General features: G+C 35.0%; 1 protein-coding gene across 4 annotated transcripts in view; it reads left to right on the top strand.

The window, feature by feature from the left end:
* TBC1D19 (TBC1 domain family member 19) overlaps positions 1-22,366 on the top strand; it is a 46,752-nt gene extending 24,386 nt beyond the window's left edge. For 3 of the 4 annotated variants that reach the window (XM_042053601.1, XM_042053598.1, XM_042053602.1), the window contains 12 exons: positions 195-233; positions 2,648-2,760; positions 6,728-6,802; positions 7,271-7,333; positions 11,674-11,758; positions 14,033-14,077; positions 15,294-15,326; positions 17,627-17,736; positions 19,006-19,097; positions 19,840-19,955; positions 20,782-20,852; positions 21,846-22,366. In XM_042053601.1, the coding sequence (XP_041909535.1) occupies positions 195-233; positions 2,648-2,760; positions 6,728-6,802; positions 7,271-7,333; positions 11,674-11,758; positions 14,033-14,077; positions 15,294-15,326; positions 17,627-17,736; positions 19,006-19,097; positions 19,840-19,955; positions 20,782-20,852; positions 21,846-21,920 (917 nt within the window). In that variant the 3' untranslated portion in view covers positions 21,921-22,366. The remainder of the gene's footprint in view (positions 1-194; positions 234-2,647; positions 2,761-6,727; positions 6,803-7,270; positions 7,334-11,673; positions 11,759-14,032; positions 14,078-15,293; positions 15,327-17,626; positions 17,737-19,005; positions 19,098-19,839; positions 19,956-20,781; positions 20,853-21,845) is intronic. The other variant, XM_042053600.1, reaches the window with a different exon arrangement.
* The last annotated feature ends 1,076 nt before the right edge of the window (positions 22,367-23,442 follow it).

Here is a 23,442-nt window from a genome sequence, read left to right as displayed (position 1 = left end):
TTTGTGTTTTTGAAACACAAAATTAGTTTTTGAAAAAGAACTTTGACTCTGATGCAGGTTAACTTTTAGTGATGTTAGCAGTAAATAGCAACTGAACGTAATAGTGTGTGGTAAAAATACAAAATACATAATCAGCTGGAGAGTCTTTTTTTCATTTATTTTTTGCCATTCTTTTCTGTGTCTTTATTCTCTAGAGTTATTTGAAAATGAACATGTACGTGTTGGGCAGAAAGGTATGGATCTGTTTTTATCTATAATAAACTGTGAGTAGTTAGGAATGCATTTAGTAAATTTGTATATTAATTTGCATGTACCTCTTAGAATTTTAAGAACTTAGACTAGCACAAAGCATTAGCGGTAATACCATTGTAATTTTGGTAGACGATCACTAATACTGTTGTCATTTAGACAGAGACAGAAAAGCAAACATTTGCAGTCTATCAGTAGCTATCAGATAAAAAGCTCCACCGATCTTCCAATAAAAACAAAATAGGAAGCACATAGACATATCTTCTTGGTGACAAATTAACTTATCTCACTACTGAATTTCAGTTTAAAATTAAAATTCTGTGGACTCCCTTCTCTGCACGCGAAGTTCTCATCACTGTAATGGGATTTATGCCTTTGTGTCAGAAGAGTCTTTTTAATGATCAGTTGCAATTGCAGAATATTGCAGTACTTAGCCACTATAGAAAATTCACTTACTTGTCTCTCTATACTGCTTTTTCTGAAAAAGTTCCAGGATTGTTTTTTTTAGGTTAAGAAATAACCTACAAAAGAAAGGGAAAGTTAAAAGAAATAATAATTTAATAGTTTAAGTTTGCTTATAAAAGAAACATACAAGGAATGGTTGAAGTCCACTAGTATTTACTCATTACTGTCTCTTCTGATTCCTGCTGAACATTAGCACCATCAAAAGAAAAAATAGGAAGGGTACTGTCCCAAAAGTGCTCCATCCTAACTTTTTTCTTGCAGTAACAAACCAGTGATCTTTCTTTCTTACTTACTTCTTTTGTTGTCATCTTTCTGTCCTGCACTGTCAATTTTCTAATCCAAGAGCAACTCATTAGGTACTGTCCACCTCTCTGTTCTTTTCCCATTCTTCCAAATAAATTCTCTTTTCTGGACTTCTACAACCATTCATTCAACTCCACATTGTTTTTCTTATTCGTCATCTCTTGTCTGTGCAGAGCAGCTCTATTCTAGAGAATGCCTTAGCTTTTCCTAAGTGTCTTTACCATAAACTGAAATCCCATTTAATTCAGTGGGAGTCCTGTTGCATGCTCTAATGGGTGTTAGTTATGATTTTGTTTGCCACTGAGGTATTCATTTTGCTTTTATATTAGATGTATTGGCAAGTCTGAGGATTTTATTTTGTTGTGTTTAGCAAAACCCATCTTGTATACCAAAACTACTTCTTCATATTTTGTATGTCAGTAAGAAAAAGTAAGGTAAACACTCATGGACAGCAAGATGAATCACAGTGTTTCTGAAGTTTTGTGGAGGATGTAGGAAGAGGGGGAGGGTTTGCCCTCTTTGTGCAGAAGAAAGGATTATAGAATGTCTGTGTTAGAGCTCTGCAGGTTAAACAGTAATTTGGCAAACTGCTCTACTCATTATTTAAGTGAAGAGGGAAGGAAAGAAAAATCAGTTAGATAAATATTTAATTCCAAACCTCATCCTGCTAAGTCATAACAGGGCAGATATTGTGAATATCAAATTCAGTGAGATATAGAAAATCAAGCTGTTTCAGAGACACGTCAGAAAAATTAGAGGATATGGATTTGGAAACTTCTGAGTAGCAGTCCAACACCTATCTAATGTCTAGATAATAACACAAATTAATCCCAACTCTCTCTTTCGTGAAAGACATTTGAGCTATGAGGGTACAGTTAATCACATAACCTTGGTGAGGAACACTTTTACCAGATTACAATAGCTAAAGATGTATGTCTTTCAAGTTTGTAGATTTAAGTAGGCAACGAGATAATCTGTTCTGTGGTGTGTACAGTAGTGTATTCAGCACGAGGCCCTTGTGATAGAGTAGCCTAAAGCTTCACAACAATGACCCATATAAGCAAACCTGTCAACAGTAAAGTATTTGTTTTATGTCAATATGAAGGCAAACTAACATCTTCTGAGAAAGTCTTTATCCTCCAGAATAAATATACCAATAATGAGAGAACAGGACAGTACCCTCTGGAATGGAAAACTCTGGCCCCACAGTTACCTGTGAAGATACATAGTTAACGTGAAAAGAAGGGAGACACAAATAAGCCAGAATGAGTGAAAATCTCCTATTTGAACTGAGATACCACTCATAGCTAAACAGGAATATTTTGTGGCTGTGAATGGATGTTTGTTCTGCATGGTGCCATCTTAGTAGCTGCAACTAGCCTTGATACAGTCATGTGTACTACTAAGTGCTATTTTATGACAGAAGGTAGTACAGCCTTGTTGATTAATACCACTTGCCTTGTTTCCCAAGGAATTACTTAAAAATTGCACTGTGGAAACCAAATCTTTTCAGTATTTTCCTATTTGCTAATGCTTACAGCATGGGAAGCCAGTTTTTAAAGTTAAAAATTAAGGTATTTGATAGAAGTCTTACAGTACATCAACTCTCTACCTGCTTTGTTTCTTACAGTTTTAGCAGAGCAAGATAGTGCTGCAGCTCAGCAATATGTTCGTCAGGGATGTCCAACAGCACTCCGAGCTGATCTGTGGGCCCTCATTCTTAACATTTCTAATCAGCCAGAGGTAAGGAGCAAAGGGAGAGTAAAATGTCAAGACCAGGTGAGAACATAAAAGTGCAAGCACATATCTTCTAGAGATTTTTTTCCAAAATAGAAATGCTCTACTGAGTTGTCACAGAAACTGATAAAAAAATTATGATTTAAAAAGCTCTGTGCTGTGGTGAAGTCTTTGCTGCTCTTCCTAGTTTTTTAATAGATATGTGAGCAAAATACTGTAGAGCAAATTATTCAGTTGATCTGACTGTCTCCTGAGATTTTCTTACATGATGCTGACTTTTTTAGAAGGGGGCAAGAAAAAAGATCTGGGAAAAAGACTGAACCTCTCTTATCTTTGCTAAGTTTTATATAAAGAAGTTGCATTATATATTTTTCCTGTTTGTTTGACCCTGTCATCATATGCATGTACATATCTTATAAATTGCTTTATATATATATATATATATATATATATATATATATATATATATATACACTCTGCATATATACAATCAAAAAGACTTAGAGAGGAGCTGGTAAGATGTGGGTTGTTTCCATGTTCCCTTGTACACCAACATTTTTTTATTGTACCTTATAGTTGATGCAAGTCCTCAACAATGAAATCTTCTGCAGTATCTGAAGCCATGCCATAGTTATTATATTTAATATACCTTAAAAAGTTAAATCCCTCTTTAAAATCTTTGCATAAATTGGGAAGACTTTGATGTGAGGCTTTTATATGTACATAGTTACCTTGTGATAATTTTTTATGCAGCAAATATTTGTCAGCTGTAGATGAAAAAGAAAAATAAACTGTGTACACATACCTTATTCTGAGACTGAGTGCAGTAGACGTTTTTCTTTAGGAGACATTCTGCAGGATTCAGAGCCTTGAGACTCAACTGGGTGGACTGTGTGTAGGGAATTAGTGGTGAGACAATACTTTGTGATGATGCTGAAAGAATTCTAGAAAGATGAGGACAAGTGGCTTCAAAATGGTAATGATAACGTTGAGACAAAGTGATAAGGGTAGATAAAGTGATGCAGACTGGGAAATTTGTCTGCTACTTTGAGATTGTTGAAATAAAGGATTGAAATAACAGTGAAATACAAAACACACCCTCACCCCCCATAAAAACCAGAAATCATCAAGTCAGGAAAAGATACACTATCTTGGAGAGAATAATTTAAGATCTGAGGTAAGTGCATGCAGATGCTTTTCTGTCATGCAAAACAAAACTGTTCTTCTAATGTAGCAGCTGTCAGAATCTTGTGTCTTCTTTTCCAAGACTATTTTTGGATAGCATTTGTTATCCTGGGTTCTAAATTCAAATTGTTTTATGGACTTTGAGTACTAAAAGTATAAATGCATTTGAAAAATAGATTTTCTGAGTGAGACCTAGCAAACTCCCCATGGATCAGGTAGGATAGCGTGTGGGTTACCACAGCTATGTTGTAAGCTGAATTGCCATGGTCCAGTTTAAGCATTGCATTTACTAGTGTTTCACAGCAGTAAGCTGTGACTACTGCCAGAATGCTAACACCCTGAGATGCTCTTCTTGCATAGACTGAATGCATGGCTTTATTTTTTGTAAAGTATAGTAAACAGTTTCCATATACATGTAGCTGTTTCATGATCTGCTGAATTTCATATAGACCATATGGATTTATCTAACACTTATTTTCTCTATCTCTTGTGAATGGTTTCTTTGCTGGAGTTGAGTAGTCTGTTTGCAGGCATTCCTTGCTGTAATATTTCTGATTTGCAGCTTAGGCTCTATTACATTTATAGCTGTATGAATCTCTAAATCACATGAACCGTGAATTTCCTTTCTTTAATGTAAAACGTTATGAAGGTTTGGTGTGGGCAACATTGTGTGTGCTAGCATCCAATATCGTTGTTTGGAAAATTTTATCCAGTAAAGCTCAGCCTCTGTACAAAGCTAATATACAGCCAAGCAAGGGATGATACTAACAATCTAGCACTGTAATCATAAAAATGATAAACTGTGAGCTCGGTATGCAGGATTATTTAGAAATGTATAAACACATTGCCTGACAATGAATTGTTTCTTAGTTTTCATTTGTAATGGTACACTTTAGAGGAACTGTGTTAAAAGAGCCTTTTTAAGGTTGCAAAGACAAACATTTGAAGGTGAACAGTGTCACAGTTATTATTGTCTGTGTAAACAGTCCAATTTACTGTATATATTTTTTAATCATATGATCCTGAATCACAGAATCACAGTTATTTCCTGTGGGATGTCTGTCTCATTGCATGAAATGGATAGTGCACAGTTACTGAGAATCTGTTTAATTTTTTTCCCTTCTGTTCGTAGTGTTACACAGTTGTTTAGTCTCTCTGCATGCTACTGAAACAGTGCTTAGGAAAGAAATTTGTTCATTGTCTGATGGGCTTTTTCTTCCGCTCTAATTTTTTTGAGTTAATAGGTGGAAAATCTTAATTCTAAAAATTCCAGCATGCAAAATTCTATTTCAAGTTATATTTCAAGTGAACAGCTTTCCTTCCGGTCTTCTTAGAATCATAGAATGGTTTGAGTTGGAAGGGACCTTAAAGATCATTTAGTTCCAACCCCCTGGCCGTGGGTTTTATTTTTGTTTTGTGGTTTCTTTGGTTTTGGTTGGCTTTTTTTTAATATTAGCTTCTTGTGTTTTAATATAGACAGTCACTGGAGATGGCAAAAAAACCATTATTCATTTGGCAGTGTTACACTTGATTAGACTACAGTATTGATGCTTTAAAATTATGACCTGAGTATTCAAGTAGTTCTTTGTAGCTTTGAAAAACAGAATGTTATGTTCATACTGCAGATAATTTGCATTTAGTAAATATTTATGTCTGATCCTTCCAAAAGAAATAGTGTAATATTTATACCTCCCCTTTTTATTTCTCAAAAGGAAAATTTAAATATTTTCCCTGTGGGAGGCATCAGTACTTAATAAATACAGCTTTTGTCCTCATTTCAACTTAACAGTTTAGTAATATATTAATTCTGATAGCTTCTAAGTCTGTACTATTCACCATTCTCTCCCTCTCAAAATTTCATCTTACTTCCCATTTGTTCTTTAAATCTTTACTCTGGACTTGTCATTTATCAAAAAAATCAGCAGTAAATCTGTAAAGCTTAGAATATACAAATATTTGTGGGGTGTCCATACAGACACCTCGAAATCAATGTAGTTTTATAAAGTGGGAAGGATCCTTGGGACGGCTGATTGAGTTTATCAATTAGTTCAAATCAATCAGAAACTGTTATTCAGCTGTAGGTGTAACGGCAGAGAGGAATTTAGGGATTTGGGAGTTGTATGATGACAGTGCAGTATTTAGTTCTATTTTTACTTTGCAAGCTCTTTCTAAGAAAGAAGGGATAGAATAAGTAAACACAGAGAAGTTTGTTCTGATTCTTCCCCATCATTTCACCTGTATGTATGTTCTGTAGACATTCAGGAAATAATTGGAGTTTAAAAACAGGTCCTAGTTCTTTGTACTCTTCACCAGTTTTTTATATGTATTTATCATTTCATCTTTGCACAAATTTAAATTGTTTACAGGTTCATACTAGTTTAATGTCAAATACTTGGAGCAACTCACTAATGCTATTTTTTGCACCAGTTAGAGCCTATTGGTGGAGAGGTGCATGAAAATAGAGGGCAATAAATGATTATGAGCATTGCAGAGGTTTTAGGTGTAGAGAGAACCAAAGGTTGGAAGATACGGGTCTTTGGTTTGAACTGGTCCCTTCACTGTCATTTTATTAATTATCTGAAGGGGAGGTCATTTTATAATGTCTCAAATCTCAATTCTTAGGGCTTAAACTAGAACAAACCATGATAGATGCTTCATAAATATGCAGTGCTTTTTTTCAGTTGAATAAGTGCTTTTTTTTTTCTCAATTGCTGAAAATTAATTTTTTAGTTTAAATATAAGTTCTGGTCATGTCTCAGACTGATCATGATAATATTTTTAATTTTAGGACATCTTGTATTATGAACAGCTTAAGTCAAATGTGATTCAGCATGACCTTTTAGTGGACAGCCTGATTTACAAAGTAAGTAATTAACTAAACAGTGAGTGATTTATGTGCTCATCACACTGGTATCTTGTTGTTGGGTTTTTTTGAACAAGGAAATTACTAGATGGTTTGGTTTTGAGGAGTGTAAAAATAATTACTGCGAACTTATTATTGTGAACTCACTCCTTGTGCCTGTGTTGTCTCTCATGTAAGACATTTGAGTTGAACCATTAAGTCATACAGGAATGATATCTTCATCTGAAGGAATAACTTTGTGAGAAAGAACCAACAGGGTATAACTGCTTCCATTTCAAGTTTCAACTCTGAATACTTAATCATCAAGTTAATATGGCATTTTTTAATTGTAAAATATGGAGTCTAAGGTTAACTATGGTTCTTTGAATGAAAATGTAACAGTGTCTTCTATCACTGTGTTAAGTTTAGCCTCCATGGGAGTCTGAAGAGAGGTCTTTTGGCTTCAAACTCTTGTATTTTTTATTACAGGATGTAAAGCTGACAGCAAGCAATGATGACTACTATTTTGTGTTTGAGGATTATTTATATCAGGTATGTAACTGTTTTTTGGTTAGAAAACGTAGGAGGTGCACTCCTGTGGGATTGTATCGTCTTTGGAGAGAGAACTGCCTTTGTAAGGAGAGTACAGTGGGACAGATACATCTATTTGCTGCATTGCATATACTTTCTGTTCTGAGTAGCAAACTTGTACACTTAAACAGATTAAGCAGGGCAAGCTTCTAAAACTCGTGCTGTGAAGGACGATGTCTTTCCAGTGCACTAAGCTGGAAAATATGAAGTCAGCCATATTTTTCCCCTTTCCAGCTTTGCAGTAAATAACCCCGAACAATTAAAAGCTGTAGTGTACAGAGAAATTAAGACTTGACAAATATATTCAGGGTTCCATTTAAAAAACCCCCTTGCTTTACAGTGACCTACTGAAGTAAGCATAAAAGATATTGTGTTGACATATTTTTAAATTAAAGACGTTGATTCTGAATAAGGTAGTGATAGGTATGGTTACTTGTCGGATTGCTCCCATTGCAAAGGTGTTTATAGCAGTCAGGAATTCAGATAATTTATAAAGAGTTAACTTTGTTGCTGCCTATCAAATGCCCATAAATAGAAGGAGGTTACATCTATGAATTTCCTAATGTGTAGTTGATTGCACTGTCAACATAACTGTCATGCAGCAAACTTAACATTTCCACAGTGCTTTTGATTTCATTTGTCACATCTGTTATGTTAGACTTGCTTAATTTTTTCATTTAGAGCTATGTGAAATGAAATAATTTCTTCTTTGATGGGAATATGTAAAACTGATAGTAATTTAACTAGGCAAGAAGCTGTGCTTAATGCTGTTTAGACCATATAGATATAAAAATATGCAGTACTATTTAAGCATGTCTACATATAGTTTAGCAAACAAGCAGTTGAACATTAATAGTTAAGACTATAACCTCATGAAATTATGACCTTTTTTATTTAAAAATAGGTACAATGTTAAGATCTGTATCTGAATTTGTTTCAGAAATAAAATTTGCAAACTTAATAATGAACTCAAACATTGATATTTGTTCACAAAAATATGTACATGTAAGAGTTTTTCTTGGTTTAATGGTCAAAGATGATCTTCATTATTGTAACACCGTGTCTTCATCTCGGGATATGAAAATCTCATTCCTGTTTCGTTTTCATTCATTGTGTAGACTACTATGGCATTAATTAGTCATTAACTGACAGTTGCAGTGGACACAGAGTTATAAACTGTGAAGAAGTATGAACTAGTATATCATACAATCTTTTGTTTTAAAACTAACAGAAATAGATTTTGTTCATCATTCTCAGTATATAACCTGGTTGAACATTTTCCATATTTTTATATCTCTATTGACTAAAAGAATAGCTACAGAATGAAAATCATAGAAGAGACTAACCTGTCTTCAGTAATTTGAGGGAGACTCTCCAAAAATCTTTGAAAAATTATGTGGCTAGTTTTACTGCAAGGCTTTGAGGAAGAGAATATCTCAAACTTCTAATTATTTGTTGCTCTAGTTTCGATTGCAATTTTGTGGTATTCTTCAGACTCTACTTTAGAAGAAAGTTATCCATTTTCCTTGATAATTTCCTCTTTGAACCTAATTTGCAAATGGTTTACTGCCAAATTATTTTGTTCTATAGCCCCTTGAAAAATTCTTCAGTATGAGTCACTGTGATATGGGATATTATTTATTGATTTAGTATGATAAGTGGAATTAAATATTGGCTAAATAAGATAGATAATGAAAATGTTAGTTTAAACCAGATACATTATTTCTGGGTTTGCACAGGGTTTATGGCTTTTTTTCATGACTAGTTACTGCCTCTTAAGTTTTCCAAGTAATTGAGCAGAGTGTGTCCTTTGTCTGTGTGTTGTGGAATAGATGAAATGTCCATCAAAAAAAGAAAATTCGGGCTTAAAATAATGATGAGGATATTTTGTTGGATTATTGGTACCTCTTTAGTAGCATACAATCCTTTTCAGGAAAAACAATCTGAAATGATATCATTTATTTCCTTTAATATCTTTGCTTTCTTTATCCCTAAGTTTACATATCTTTATTACTTCTTCATAATTATTGAAATAAACTACAGGTACTTTTAATAAAGTAATTTCTTTTTGATAAAAGCTTTGACTTTGGGTTTTTTTCTTTCCCTCAGTGATTTGAATTCAGTGGTTTTCTTTTCAGTTGGATTATAAATATCCAGTAATTTGCTGAATATTTCTGTACTTGAAAAGGTGCTTATGCCATTGTTTTCTGTAGCACTATCATTTTGTTAGTGAGAAAAATAACACATGGATTAGTAAACTTGTAAATTCATTATTTCAGGCCAGAAGTTCAATTTGAATACTTTAGTCTTACATCCTGCATACTGAATACATGCAAAGAACCTCACCCGGAGCTTTTTAGATATAGTCATAACTTAGGTTTGAGTTAGAGTCTATCTCCTATAAAGATGCAGAGTGTTCATTTAAAGACTTCCAGATACTGGTACTGGACACTGTATTCCTAAAAAAGAGGGCCTCAAATGAGGGTTACATTCTTTCTCCTATGAGAGAACATAGTTTATGTTCTTTTCAGATTAGTTTCTCTTTCTTTCACCTCAGTTAACATACACATAGAATTACATTTGCTGGTGTATTGTTATTGTCAGTGATATTTTGGCAGCTATGAACATTATTGTGTATTGCACAAAAATAATATTTAGCTTAAACTGTTTGAGATAAAGAAACCATTCGTTTTTAAAAGACGTTTGTATTATAGAAATAGCTTTGAGATTCAAAAAAGGAAAAAGTCTCAAAATATGACCTGCTTTCCATAAAAAAGAAAACATTTAAAGCAGTAATATTTGGATGTGTCATTTTGTGCGTTTCCTTTTGACAAATGCTGATATGTGGAAGATGTTTGCACCAATTAGTGGGAAGGAAAAATCCATTCATTTTTATTCACAATAAATTATGTTGTGAAACACCATCTAAAACATTTCCACCTTTTACACCTTGACTACTAAAACAAACTCTTAAAATCTTCAAGGGCAGAGTGTTCTGGGTTCAGCTAGGGTAGAGTTAATTTCTTCTCAGTGGCTGTTACAGTGCTGTGCTTTTGATTGGGAATGAGAATGGTGTTGATAACACACTGGTATTTTGGAGTTTTGCTAAGTTGTGTTTATCCTAAGGACTTTTTCCTTATCTCATGCTCTGCCAGTGAGGAAGCACACAAAAGAAACTGGGAGGGAGCAGAGCCAGGACTGATCAAAGGGATGTTCCACACCACAGAACATCATGCCCAGTATATAAACTGGGGGGAATTACCTGGAATCAGACAGCCAACCTGGGTTTGGCAAGGGTTTGGCCTTAGTCTTTTTATTATCATTACTACTATCATTTGCCATTATTCACTTACTAAACTTATCTTATCTCAACCTACAAGTTTTACTTTGATTCTCCTCCCCATTCCACCGGGGTGGAGAAGGAGGGGGTTGAGCGAGCAGCTGAGTGATGCTTAGTTTCGGCTGGGCTTAAACCCCAAAACAGAGGGATTCAGGCGTGCAAAAGTCATCGGTGAGTTGAAGTCTGCCTTACGTCTGCCCTCTCATGTTCATTCTTCATAGTGCAGGCTTTTGGTGCGTGAAAACGTGAAGATTTTGAAGTACAATACTAATTACCACATATTTTACAAGTCCAAATAGGATGAGATTTTATTGTTATTTTTTTCTGTGAATGCTTTTACTTTTAATTTTATACTCAGTTGTTGTGAATACGTTTTTTTTTTTTTTCATTTATGTTAACAATAAACCCCAAATATACTTTACAGTAAACAATGTGCATTTCTGAACTTTAGGATACAAGGTGAACATTATAATCTGTTTTTTGAAAGAGCTGAATTTCATGCAAACATTTTATAAAGATCCTGGGAATGAAAGCAAATGTAAGTTCTTCCAGAACTGCACACATCCGAGAATGTAAATATTTCATTTGCTTATTCACTTACTAGGACATCCCCAGGTCATAGTAACTGAGTAGAAAAACAGTCTAAAAGATGTAAAAGCAGCCAGGTGCATGCACAGTCACTAATGTTGTGACAGAAAGGGATAAACGCCTGCTGAGAGGGAAGGAGGAGGGTTGAAGAATGTGAATGTATAACTGATAACAAATGAAGGTGAATGTAAAATCATAGGAAGTTCAAAGTGAGCCTGGAAATATGAACAGGAAAATAAACTTAAGTTGGTGAAGAGCTTTCAACCTTACTGGCTCTCTTAAATAGCTTCTAATAGGTGCTAATTAAGGCAGTTCCTTAAATTTGTTTGACATTACTTTGATCCAGTTAGTCAGCTGACTTTCTTTTCTGCAGGTGTTACTCTGTTTTTCCCGAGATACATCTGTATTGGAGCACTTTACTTACAGTAGTGCCACCCCGCCCAAATCATACATACGAGGTAAAAAGAGTTGTTTGTAAAAAGATCGTGTTGATTTTTGTTGACTGCTGCGGTAATACAGTATGTGAAGTTACTCTGTGTTCATTATACCTAGTAGACTACACGTAAAAGAATGTTAATAAAAACAACATGTATCCAGCTGACTTCTGCACAGATTCTATTACAACAATTTAGAAGCTGATCACATAAAGGCCAGATTGCAGTGTTGTTCTTTTACTTCAGTTTTCTGTGTATAATTCTGCAGTGTTCTACCAGAGGAAATGAAACACAGCCATGACAATACAGTAAAATTGTGACAATGTCTGTCTTCATCAGAGCAAGAAATTTAAATAGACAATATTGTCCTCTGCAACTCCAATAAATTCAGCAACTGGAAGTCGTTACAGAACATTGTCTTTCCAAAGCAGTGAGTTTTGCAAATATTTGTAGACAGAAGCAGAACATGTTGCTGAAGAATTGTGGGCTCTGTTCAATGGTGTGGGAGAGTAGAGCTTTACCAAGCATACTTAATACTGATTTTTTTAAAAAGCATGGCATCTTCCAGAGTATTAGCTTATTTTTGGATTTTCTTTGACTTGAGGTCTCATTATGTTTCTTGACAATTTTTAAATTTCATGTTTCAGTCCACTTGCCTTCTCTGCCAACTTCTGATACCATTTCTCTGGATGTTTCCATGTTTCTTAGAACCTCACCTGCCTTGATTTTACCTAGAGGTTCCTAATTTTGCCTTCCTTCTTGTGTCATTCGGTAATCCAGTCACTTTTTTTTCCCCATGTACCTTCACCTTCTATATTCCCGTTTACTTCCTTGGTCCCTGGTGCCTGTCTATTTAGCCAAATATGATCCCTTAGTATTTTTTTTGCACAGGACCTCTGCTGACAGTTTTCTTCTTGCTGCTTCTTACGTTGCTATGAGTAATGTTTGTTTTCTAATTTTTTAGTTCCTTTTTTGTTGTTTTTTTTTTACTCTCTTCCACTGAATTATGGAGTTTTCTTTACCTATTCCTTGAAATGAGCAAAGGGCCCATTTGCTCACCTGAGAGCAGAACAGCAGTGGAATCCCAGGTTTCACTTCAGACACAGCCATGGCAGCCCAGAAACACAGCTATGCAGAACATCCTGCATATTCCTAGACAAATCTGGGGAATGATGTTGCTGATACCTAAATCTGTGCTGTGTAAATCCGAAAGGCTTGTATGTCCTATTTTTAGCCAATTTTCCAAGAGATGTGCTTTGTGCCAAAAATACTCATCCTCCCAGATTATAATTCCTGGCTGCGCAACAAACAAACTATTGAAAGGAAAAGGAGAAAATATTTTTTAGTTTAATGAAACAACTCATTTGTGTAATTGGAAAGTACTGGATTTTGTTTTCATGGGCTAGTAGGCAGGAGTTTTGCAGGTTAATTTTTATTTAATTTTAGTCAGTTCATGCTGTAGGAAAATATCAAGGTCCAGATTCCATTGAACCTGACCAAAGTTTCATGTGCTGCTCTTCTACTGTGAAGACTAAACAGAATGCACAGAATATTCTATAAATTCTCATGTAATTAATTAAATTTTTTGTTGAATGTTCTCATTTTAGAACTAAAAGAATTGCAGGTTTTAATTAGCTATAATTATGTTAATAACACCTCTATATTTCTAAATAAATTGTTTTTATTAAAGGATTTTGGATTATTAGGTTCTATAGTTAAAATATGGTTTAGTAATATAATGTGTTCATTTTGCAGGGAAGATAAAATGTTATATGGTCAGTCTATATGATCAGTGATTTTCTTGACTTAATTCTTTTGCATGCAGCAGATTACTTAAATATTTGTTTGTTATCTTCCCCTCTGTTGCAGACCTAATGAAGCCTTGAATCTTTTTTATCTGTGGTTGTATCTGTTTAAATGCCTTTCGTGTCCCTAGGTCAGTCTGCCCTTACTCCCTCCTAGCTTCACAGTCTTCAAGGTCTGCAGCAAACACCTTTAGAGCTCTTAAGACATACCCAAATGGAAATCTCAATGGAACAGCATTGCTGAAATTTTCCTCCTCTCTTCTGTTGTTTGTCATCCTTCTTTGCTGGTGCTGCATTTCAGTTTTATATCTGACATTGTACCTGTCCCATTGCATTGCTTGCTTGTTTTAGACAATATCAGGTGGTCAGTAATGTAATTAGTTACAATTTTTGTAACTGTAAGTTAAAATCTACTTTTTAAATTTAAATGATTTAAATCTTTTTACCTTTTTACGGCTTAATGACAATTTCTTTGTGGTTTGATGGTTCACAGGAAAACTTGGAATGGAAGAATATGCTGTTTTCTATCCTCCAAATGGTATGAATTATACTGTTGCCTCCTCTAGTGGTAGATTGGCAAGATACAGGATTTTTTTTCTCAAATACATGATAATTCCTTTTTCTATTACAAGTTATGTTTTGCTGTCACTCTGAAATTCATTAATTTAAAAGAGTAAGCTGGAAGAAAGCTACTCCAAACCCACATTCAGCCTGGTGTTAGTAGTCATAAGCAGAGTTTGTCTAAGTGTGTGGTAAGGAGAAGGAAAACAGCTTGTGGTGCAGCAGCTTGTATTCAGTCTTGTATTGGCACTTGGAAGATTTAAATGATACATGCTGAAACTGGCTGACCTCCCAGATTTTCAGTACTCAACAAACCGCACCATAAAGTCTTTTCCTTTCAAAATTTGTGTTCATATTAAAACTTCAGACGCAGCAGATCTATGTAATTTTAAGTTAATATCATTGCTGTTGTTATAACTTCAGTTATTAAAATTGTTTTTTCAGCTCTTACCTTGACCGTTTCAATCCCTATTGAATCCTTTCCCTGCATTTGTATTTTAAGTTCAAGCTCTTTGCTCTTGCTTTCAAGGCCTTACATCACCAGTCTTAAATCTGTATCTCTGGCCTTGTCTTTTATGTCTTCTGTATTTCAGTGGAGTCATTTGCAGTACAAACTTTTGTTTCTCTTTTCTCCATGTTTGTCTCCACAATTCCTTGCAGCTTTGTAGCCATGAAGCATTGTTCTTTTGATTTTTTGCCAAAGCAGCTCCCTCTTACCAGTCATATATAAAATCTAGTGAATGGGAGCTGGAAAGGAGGAGAGACCTGTCATGCTACAACTGTCAAGTACTGTGAATGTTCTGTCTGAGTACTCCATGAATTACTAGAGGTCTTGGCCTTCTTTTTTTCCTACTCTGTTTTTGTCAGTGCATGGCATTTATGGGTTGTCATGTACCTGAAATTAGGTTCTGATATCAGCAAAGCTTCTATGTAGCAACTTCATGGAAACTGAGCTTTACTTGGCTTTCTAGGAGCTATAGCTTGTGTTTAAGCATGTAATTGGTCATACTGACGCAGGTGATACTGTACTTAAGTATTTACAAGATGGAAATCTGTGCAGGTGCAATAACAAGGAAATACTTTATTCCTGACGTAGGCAGAATACAATTTGATAACGTGGGGGGGAATAATGTTTTTTGCATGGATAAAGAGGACTATAAAAGGACAAAAGAATAAATATTTTTGTTTCATAGGTGTAATTCCTTTTCATGGCTTTTCTATGTATGGTAAGTGTGACTCTCATACACTAAAACCTCAGGATTGCTTTTTGTCGTATTGCAGTTTAAAGCAGTATGTGCTCTCCTGCAACTTTTAAACTTGTGTGTGTGCTTTTATGTTTCTTTTTATATGAAGATTGTTGAATATAATTTTAAAAATTTCTGGCTGTTTTATTTACTTATAGTATAGCTCGCTGCCACGTAGGAATTTCTTGTTTGAGAGCTAATAGCTGAGCTAAGCTATGCATCTTAATGTGTATGAATAGAGGGATGAAGTTTACCAACAAAGTCGCTTTCCTTGTGCTTCGCTTCTGGGTAGACCAAGTTATGTATGAAAAGAGTTTTTAAAAACAAGAATAATGTGAAAGGCCTGTTGCTCTATCCATTTTCCTACAAGAGGTGTTAAAAGAGCATTACATAATAGAATGGTTGCTAATTTACTGCACAAAGGAAAGCACAAATATCAACAAGATTTTTAGGAAAGAAGCAGAAAAATCTCCTTGGGTTACAGATGTATTGCAGCTATTGTAGATGTGAGATTAGATGTTTTGGCTTTTCAGTTTTTTGTTTTGGTTTATGAAAGGTATTTGTAGCATCACAGGGCAAGCAGATTGTAAGATTATACTTAAAATGCTATGTTTTGCTAATAATAAAGTTTAATGATCTCACAATCATTAAAATCATGCAATTTAAATATGAAATGCAGATTTGAACCTGAGTAGGGAATCTAAAGTCTTTGAAGTAATGAGCACTTAAGTTACAAACTCTTCCTTAGGGACCCACTAGATGGTGTTCACTTGTTCCATGTGAACTGCTTTTCAAAATGTTTGGATACGACTCTGCACTTGAGAACAGTGTCTCCCAAACTGGGGTGGGAGTTCCTCCCTCCCTCCTGTCCTTGCTCTTTGCACAGGCTCAGAATACACTGGCTCTGAGAAGGAGAAAGGGTGAAAAGCAAGGCAGCAGAAATATGGTAATGTAGCTCAAGGCTGTGGGCACAGTGGCTGGGACCAAGCAGAGCATCTTCTGTATTCCATGCTGTGCTGCTATATGAGGAAGTGTCTGGGTCCTTAGGAAAATCCTATACCCTTTTTCCTGTTTGCATGCATACGCTGTCAGGGTGCCAGCTGTCAGAGGCTGTTCTGTTACCCTGTTGGCCTTTATGTACATGTGCACGCTGACAATTCCACCTCCATCTTCAAGTATTAAAAACATGAACACGGGTGACACCCTCTGCTTTTCTTACCCCTATAGAAATACACGTTTCTGTGAACATCTCACCCTACCTTAGCACCCCACCTCTCATACACAGACACTATGTTTTTTATTAAGCCACCTTCTCTGATATTTAGATATGAAAATAAATTCACACGTGCATGTATCTGTATTTATATATAAATGTACCTATATCTGTGTGTGTGTCCATACGTATGCAGATAAATGTATCCGTATCCAATATGTTAAAATGTGAGCTGTTAACTAAAATGAATGCACCTGTAAAATGAAGCAGTCAGTGTGATGAGTGGACAGATCAAAAGCCTATTCACAAAAAGGTATAAGGACAACTGTCTGTGAAAATGCATTGAGTGAATGGACTGTCCGTCTCAAGGAACTGGTTATGTTTGTGTGTATAACAGATTTATCTATATGCTAGACTTTTATGAAACAAGAAAAGTTTCAGAGTGCCTGTTTTACAAATGTAATCAATTCTTATTTTGAATCAAGTGTACTAGAAGACTTCTAAACAGTAAACTACCAAATGCCCATGATTTACAGATCTTGTAAGAAATAAGCTCGTCTTTATCAGTTTGTCATACTTAGTGATGTTATTGTGGCAACCAAAAGCTGTTCTTTTAATGTTTTCATTTTCACAATATCCATCTTCAAGCAGTCTTACAAATAGGGCATCAGTTTGGAGCTGGTCACTGGGCCCCATGGTGCATTGAAGGTTACAGACAGTTGAATCAAAAACTTGCACTGTTCACATCGCCTTACACCCCAGAGATGCTCTCCTTACAGCATATTTCTTACGGTTCCGAAGCCAGCACTGTAGTAAGCAGGTTCTAATCGGTTTAACTTGAAATATGTAGGAATAATATACAGAATGTATCATACTCTTTTTTTTGACTTTTTACATTAAATGATAGACTGTTATTGAATACTCCTTTCTCAATAATTGGTTTAGTATGTTTTTGTAAATTGTGGTACTATAAATTAATTGGCTTTTCCTCATACTTCATGCACTTAATCATTGAACTCTTTCAGCAGTTTACAGTGTTGAGTCAATTATAATTCTTTTATCCTTTCAGTTGCTCCACTTTGTTTTCTGTACCATGAACCTTCCAAATTGTATCAGATATTCCGTGAGATGTATGTGCGTTTTTTCTTCAGACTCCATTCCATCTCTTCTCATCCCTCTGTAAGTTCATTAGGAATTAAATCCACTCACTCGATACTCTGTTTGCTACAAAACAATAATATACAGTAGCATGGTTTTCTATGTGACTAAAATGTATCCTTTTAAATATAATAAAATATTTCAGGCAAGCTTGGGAAAATTGTTAGGTAATTCCAGTCCGGATATTGTTGTTTTCTATGTCAGTGTTAGTCTTTGCTATCATGTACCTTATTAAAATAGTAAGTTCTCATTTTATGAGGGTATGGGGTCTTTTATAAGAGTCACATTTTTTAATCTAATAGGTTTCTCAGTTCAAGGGGTCACGTAAATGCAAACTCACTTTCACTGAAGACATGTAAATGGACTCTGAACTATTGTCTGGGGTAAAGGGACTAAAATATATGTATAGGGATATTGTTTCAGTGATACCAATTTAGTGTCTGTTTCTTTAACTGAAGTATCTTGCTATGACAGCACATGCTTTTTAGTACTACTAGATGAGTTTAAATAATGTGGCTGTTTGTGACCAGGACCAGCTGTCTTGAATGTACAACAGTTGTAAAAATTGGCTTGTCTTCTATTTGTGAAGAATAAAACAGAGTAAATATTTCTTTTTTCCTTCAAAAAGTGCTGAAGAGTTACATTGCTTTTTGAAAATATTTCCTGGTTAAAAGAAAATCCTTTTCTTGGTATACCATTTAAAGGCTATGTATTGTGCTTTCCATCTTTAATAGCAGAGAAAGGGGTCAAACCAGAGTCTATTCATTTCCATGGTAATTTTTTAAACAATTTTTAACGTGTTTATGTTTAACTATTTTTGTAGTTATCCCTATTGCTGTTTGGTTTTACTTATCAAAGAGATACTTTTTCTTACATCCTTTATTTTTTAGTGCAACTGAAGTCTGTTTCATCAAAGTAGAAATATTTCAAGTAGATCATATTATAATAACCCATTAAGTACTTCAGCCTTGACATACAAACACCATAAGTAACTCAGAGCTGAAAGGGACTAACAGTACGTATTATGTTGCTAATACATACACAGATGTAGTGGTTTGGTCCAGAATACTCATTACTGTTTAACCCATGACAACAGAATTGCAGGAGCAAGGCTGTAGTGACTGAAGGTATTAGAATTGCTTGTGCCTTTCTCACCTGAGTTGAATATTATATCATTAATAGTGTTTTATTGCTTGAATTAAAAATTCCTGCACACTTACATGGTGATACTGTTTTCTCAGATTTGACAGGATGAGTGTTAGTATTCAGGATATGATCTTGTTTCCTTAGGGCATTGTATCATTGTGCTTGCTTTTTGAGACTCTTCTACAAACCCATCTGCCCCAGCTCTTCTATCACCTCCGAGAAATTGGAGCTCAGCCGTAAGTACTTCTTTCTGACTTGTTACAAGTATTGCACATTCATCATTCTGAAAATGCTGTTCTGCAGTATTTTAATTTAAGATCTGTGAGAAATTACACAAAAGTATAAACATCAGTGTGCCATTTTTCCTTGAGAGTCAGATGCAGTGCTTTGTCTAACCTGCGTATCTGTGCTTCATGCATTTCTTCTGTATGCTCTGTGAAAAAGAAATTTATTCTGTGAGAAATGCTCTATGCTGCATTATTCAGCTAAATTTCAGTAATTCATGTTGGATCTGATGGAACTAAGGTATTTCCTAGGGGACAGAATACACAGAGATGTGTTAGTTGCTGCAGAAGGTACTGGAAGGGGCGAGAGAGCAAGAGTCATTTGATAGGGAACTCATGGTGCCAGGCACAACAGAACCTGAAAACCTTTTTGTCTTAATTGGTATCCATCTTAATAGCATAATAGCAGAAAGGATGAAACATAGAGGGTGATAATAGCTGAGGATCACTCTAATGTGATTGTTTGATCAGAATGATAATGAGAATGATGTTAGTACTTTATCAAATGAGATGCTAAATAGTTTTATGATGGCTGTTGCAAATTAAAATATTGATTATTACTGCAGCAAGAGAAAATGCTTGTTCTTCCTGGAAGAGAAATGTGGAAGTACAATGAAATATTTTCAATTTATAGACAATCCAATCATTATGGGAGGCAGAAATATAATAACCATTGTTTGTCACTTGTTTGCAGGCTACGAATTTCATTTAAATGGATGGTACGAGCATTTTCTGGTTATTTAGCTACAGACCAGCTCTTGCTTCTGTGGGACAGAATCCTGGGATACAATTCTCTGGAAATTCTTGCTGGTAATAGAATTACTTTTACAAAACTTGTGAAGTCTGTGTTAATGTAAGGCAAATACACGTTAGCTTCAATGTATTTTGTGATGAGAAGAAAATGGTTGCTCTTTGAATGAAGACAGCAGGTTACATATGTGTCGAAGCATATATCATCTAGAAAAATGGGATTGCATGAGTACTGCATCTTTAATAAAAAATATGTCAGGTAATTTGTTTTTTTATGGAAATGCTCAAAAAATGCTAAGTGCTCTCTGAACAGAACATAAGATGTTCTCCCAGCTTCAGTGGTAGGGGCAAATGAATTCATCACCTTTCACAAAATACAAGATTCATGTTATTTATGGCAATTATTTCTACAGTCTTAAAGCAATTGAGAGTCCCCTGATTTTGCTGGATTTCTGCCTTTGAAGTGGCATCTTTTAAGACACTTTGAAAGTTTTGTAGTTAAATAATGTCCTCATATTTATGAAGGTTCAAGATGGAAGTTTTAAAGAAAACATGTATCTTCAGTTGTGTCAGTTTTTAAATACAAAGTAGGTGAGTAGAAGAGAAAAGGTTTTGGTTCCATTTGTACATACAAGACAGCTTGTCCCTTTTAATTAAAAGCTAATCATCTTAAACTCAGGCATTTTCACTCAGGCTTTTCTGAAAGAATGTTGTGTTTTTCCTGTCTGAAAGAGTGGTCAAAGAAACTCAAACCCAGCCACCTGTTGTATATTATTCTTCAGAATCAAGATAATTAAGCTAAGTGAAAATTGATATTTTATATCAAGATTAATTCTAACCACCACTTATCAGGTCAGAAATTTAAATATTGGACATTTTCTTTCAGTCCTGGCAGCTGCTGTGTTTGCTTTCCGAGCAGTCAACCTGATGGAGGTGACATCACTGGCTGCAGCTGAAGTAAGGATAAGTTTCACTTGGAGGAGATTGAAATAGTTTCTGATGCTTTGCCAATAAGAGTAACTTAAGCTTCACATGGCACATGGTGCATAGTGCAAATCTTTCTGTCTAAATTCTTACCTTAGGAAAAAAATCAGGAAATTGTGAGCATGCATTATGTGTACATAATGCTGTTTTTCTGGAGTAAAAGGAAATAAAGCATATTTGCAATAAAAATGCAGTGTTATACAATTATTTTGTACAAATAGGTTTTTTTTCTTTTTAATATATAATCACTGTTAGTGGGATATATTGTTTTTGCAATATTGCAGAGGTTTGTACCCTTTTCCTCTGTACATTTTAGTTGCTTCTGTTCTAAAAATTACAAAAATTTTACAAGATTAATTTGGCAACATGAATCTGAAATTTCACTGTGTGTACTGTCACAGGAAATGAAGAAAAGGAAGTCATTAGGATGAAGATTACTATTATTTATATCTAGTAACTTATTAATTTTTTTTTTCAGATATATGGGGATGGATTTTTTTTCCAGACTTTGAGAGTTTGTGATCAGTTTCTTTGGCTTTTTTAAAACATACTTTCAGGAGAAGACATTGATTATTTGAGGCATTACATTGGACTTACTTCACAAGTACTAGCCAAGCCACAGGATAAGGATTCTTAATTCCCAATTATTTTTAGAAGCAAGTTGAAATGTTAGACCCCTTATTCACCCATGATGCCGTGTATATTTGAAGTAAGGCTAAAGGCTAAAATTAAGTTACTTGGGTACTATACATTGGGTAAATATGTTTTTTCTTTGAAATGTTAGAATGAAAAATTATGCAATAAGGTACTAACATAAACCAGTATAATTTGTTTCTAGTCATGTCCAAATCTGATTATTGGCAGTATTGTAGTCAGTATTTGAATCTTTTCCTGACTTCTTAACTTGCTTTAAGGAAATTTGGTTCAAATGCCAAGTTTAACAAGCCTTTTTGATTTTCATCCTAGGCTGTACTTGCTGACCTTTCAACCCTGAAAGTTATGCCTCTTCTTCAAATCTTCTTGTTTGCTACAGTCACTTGATCTGCTTCAACAATACCACATTCCAGGTTTTCTGGAGGGAGAAGCTAAGCATCAACTATGCAATGTCTGCATAAAACCAAAATTAAACTCCATGTATAAAATCAACTTAGAAATAATTACCTTAATATTTTCTAACTGGAAAAAATAACTTTGCACATGATTGTGTGAAGTGCATGCTAATGAATTTCACTGTAAAAGCAATGGTTATTACTTGTACATTGAGAATGACTACTTGTACAAGTAAACAATATGAATCACTGTCTAAAATGCATGTAATACTAAAGTAAATGTAATTAGTGATCTGAGTTTTGTGATGTTATTGTCAGAGTTGTAAAAGCTCTTATTCTTTTAATATGAAATTACTTTTTCAGGCTTACAGCTTAGAGGATATCAGCTCCAGTACTGTCAAGTGAGAAAATAGAAAATAAAGATACTTTTACTTGCAAGATTATTTTTTTCTTGTTTTCTAAGGAAAAGATGGGGTCATCCATCAGTTTTGCTATCCTTATCTTATTTATTCTTTTCACAGAAATTTTCTCCATGTTCTTTCTCATGTTAACTGCTCCTGTTTATTCTTCTCATACACAGAGATGTGGTCACGCATTTCCTGTTCATCTTTGGTTAGGTATACAGCTGTCTCAGGTGTCTGCTGAACTTCTACCCAGAGTAGAAGTTCTTCTACCCAGAGTCCCATCAAAGGCATAAAATATGTTCCCCTGCGGAAAAGGCCTGAGCATAGCTTCCTTCAGAACCTGTGGAGCCAGTCCTTGCATGAGACAAAATATTCCCCTGAGAATGATGCCAAGAGTCCTTTCGCGGTGCCCCACACCCTCTCTGGGAGAGCAGTGCTACGCCTTTGACAGTGTTCCAGCCTCTGTTATTCAACAGCTCAGGCTTCAGTGCAAGAGCCCTGCTCGTATTGATGTGTGATGGGTTGTCACTACAGTCAGGCTGGCATCATCTGTTTGTGAGGTCTTCCTCACAGAGTTTGTTTGATTTGTTTAATACAAAGTTGGAATCAATAATCTGATTTGAGTAAGTATATCTTAACACCTGAAAAAGGCTCTAAGTCAGATAACCGTGGTGGGTTATATAGTGACTGCATTTGCAATAGGACTTCTGTCTTTGCGTGGTTTATGTACATGTACATGCTTATGTACATGTAGTTGTCATTATTTGTCATACTGAGTGTAAATCAGTGATACATGAACCCTTCATAGTTTGCTCAAAATTTGACAAGTGATCTAAGCTGTAGTCTCGGATAGGGTTATGAGCTTTATGTCTGTGAATCTTGTTGTCTCTGTCAGGGTAATGTAGTAGAAACTTACTGAGCTAGTAAATTTATAAGGCTAACTTAAAAAAGGTGAAGTTGTGGACTCGGTAGTATCACTTCCTATATAAAGAACGAAACTGCTTAGCAGATATATAGCAGTGTGAGAATATTTGGGGAAGTTTTGCTCTGGATAACAAAGAAAACGGATGTTTTCCTTAATATTTGCAAGAAGTAATTTTAACTGTTTAA

This window comes from Corvus kubaryi, unplaced genomic scaffold, assembly GCF_017639235.1.
Source record: "Corvus kubaryi isolate FWS band 111438036 unplaced genomic scaffold, C.kubaryi_AGA036_p1.0 split1-131, whole genome shotgun sequence".
NCBI lineage: Eukaryota > Metazoa > Chordata > Aves > Passeriformes > Corvidae > Corvus > Corvus kubaryi.
The sequence above is the reverse complement of the archived record's forward strand: the minus strand, read 5'-3'. Positions and strand labels throughout refer to the sequence as shown.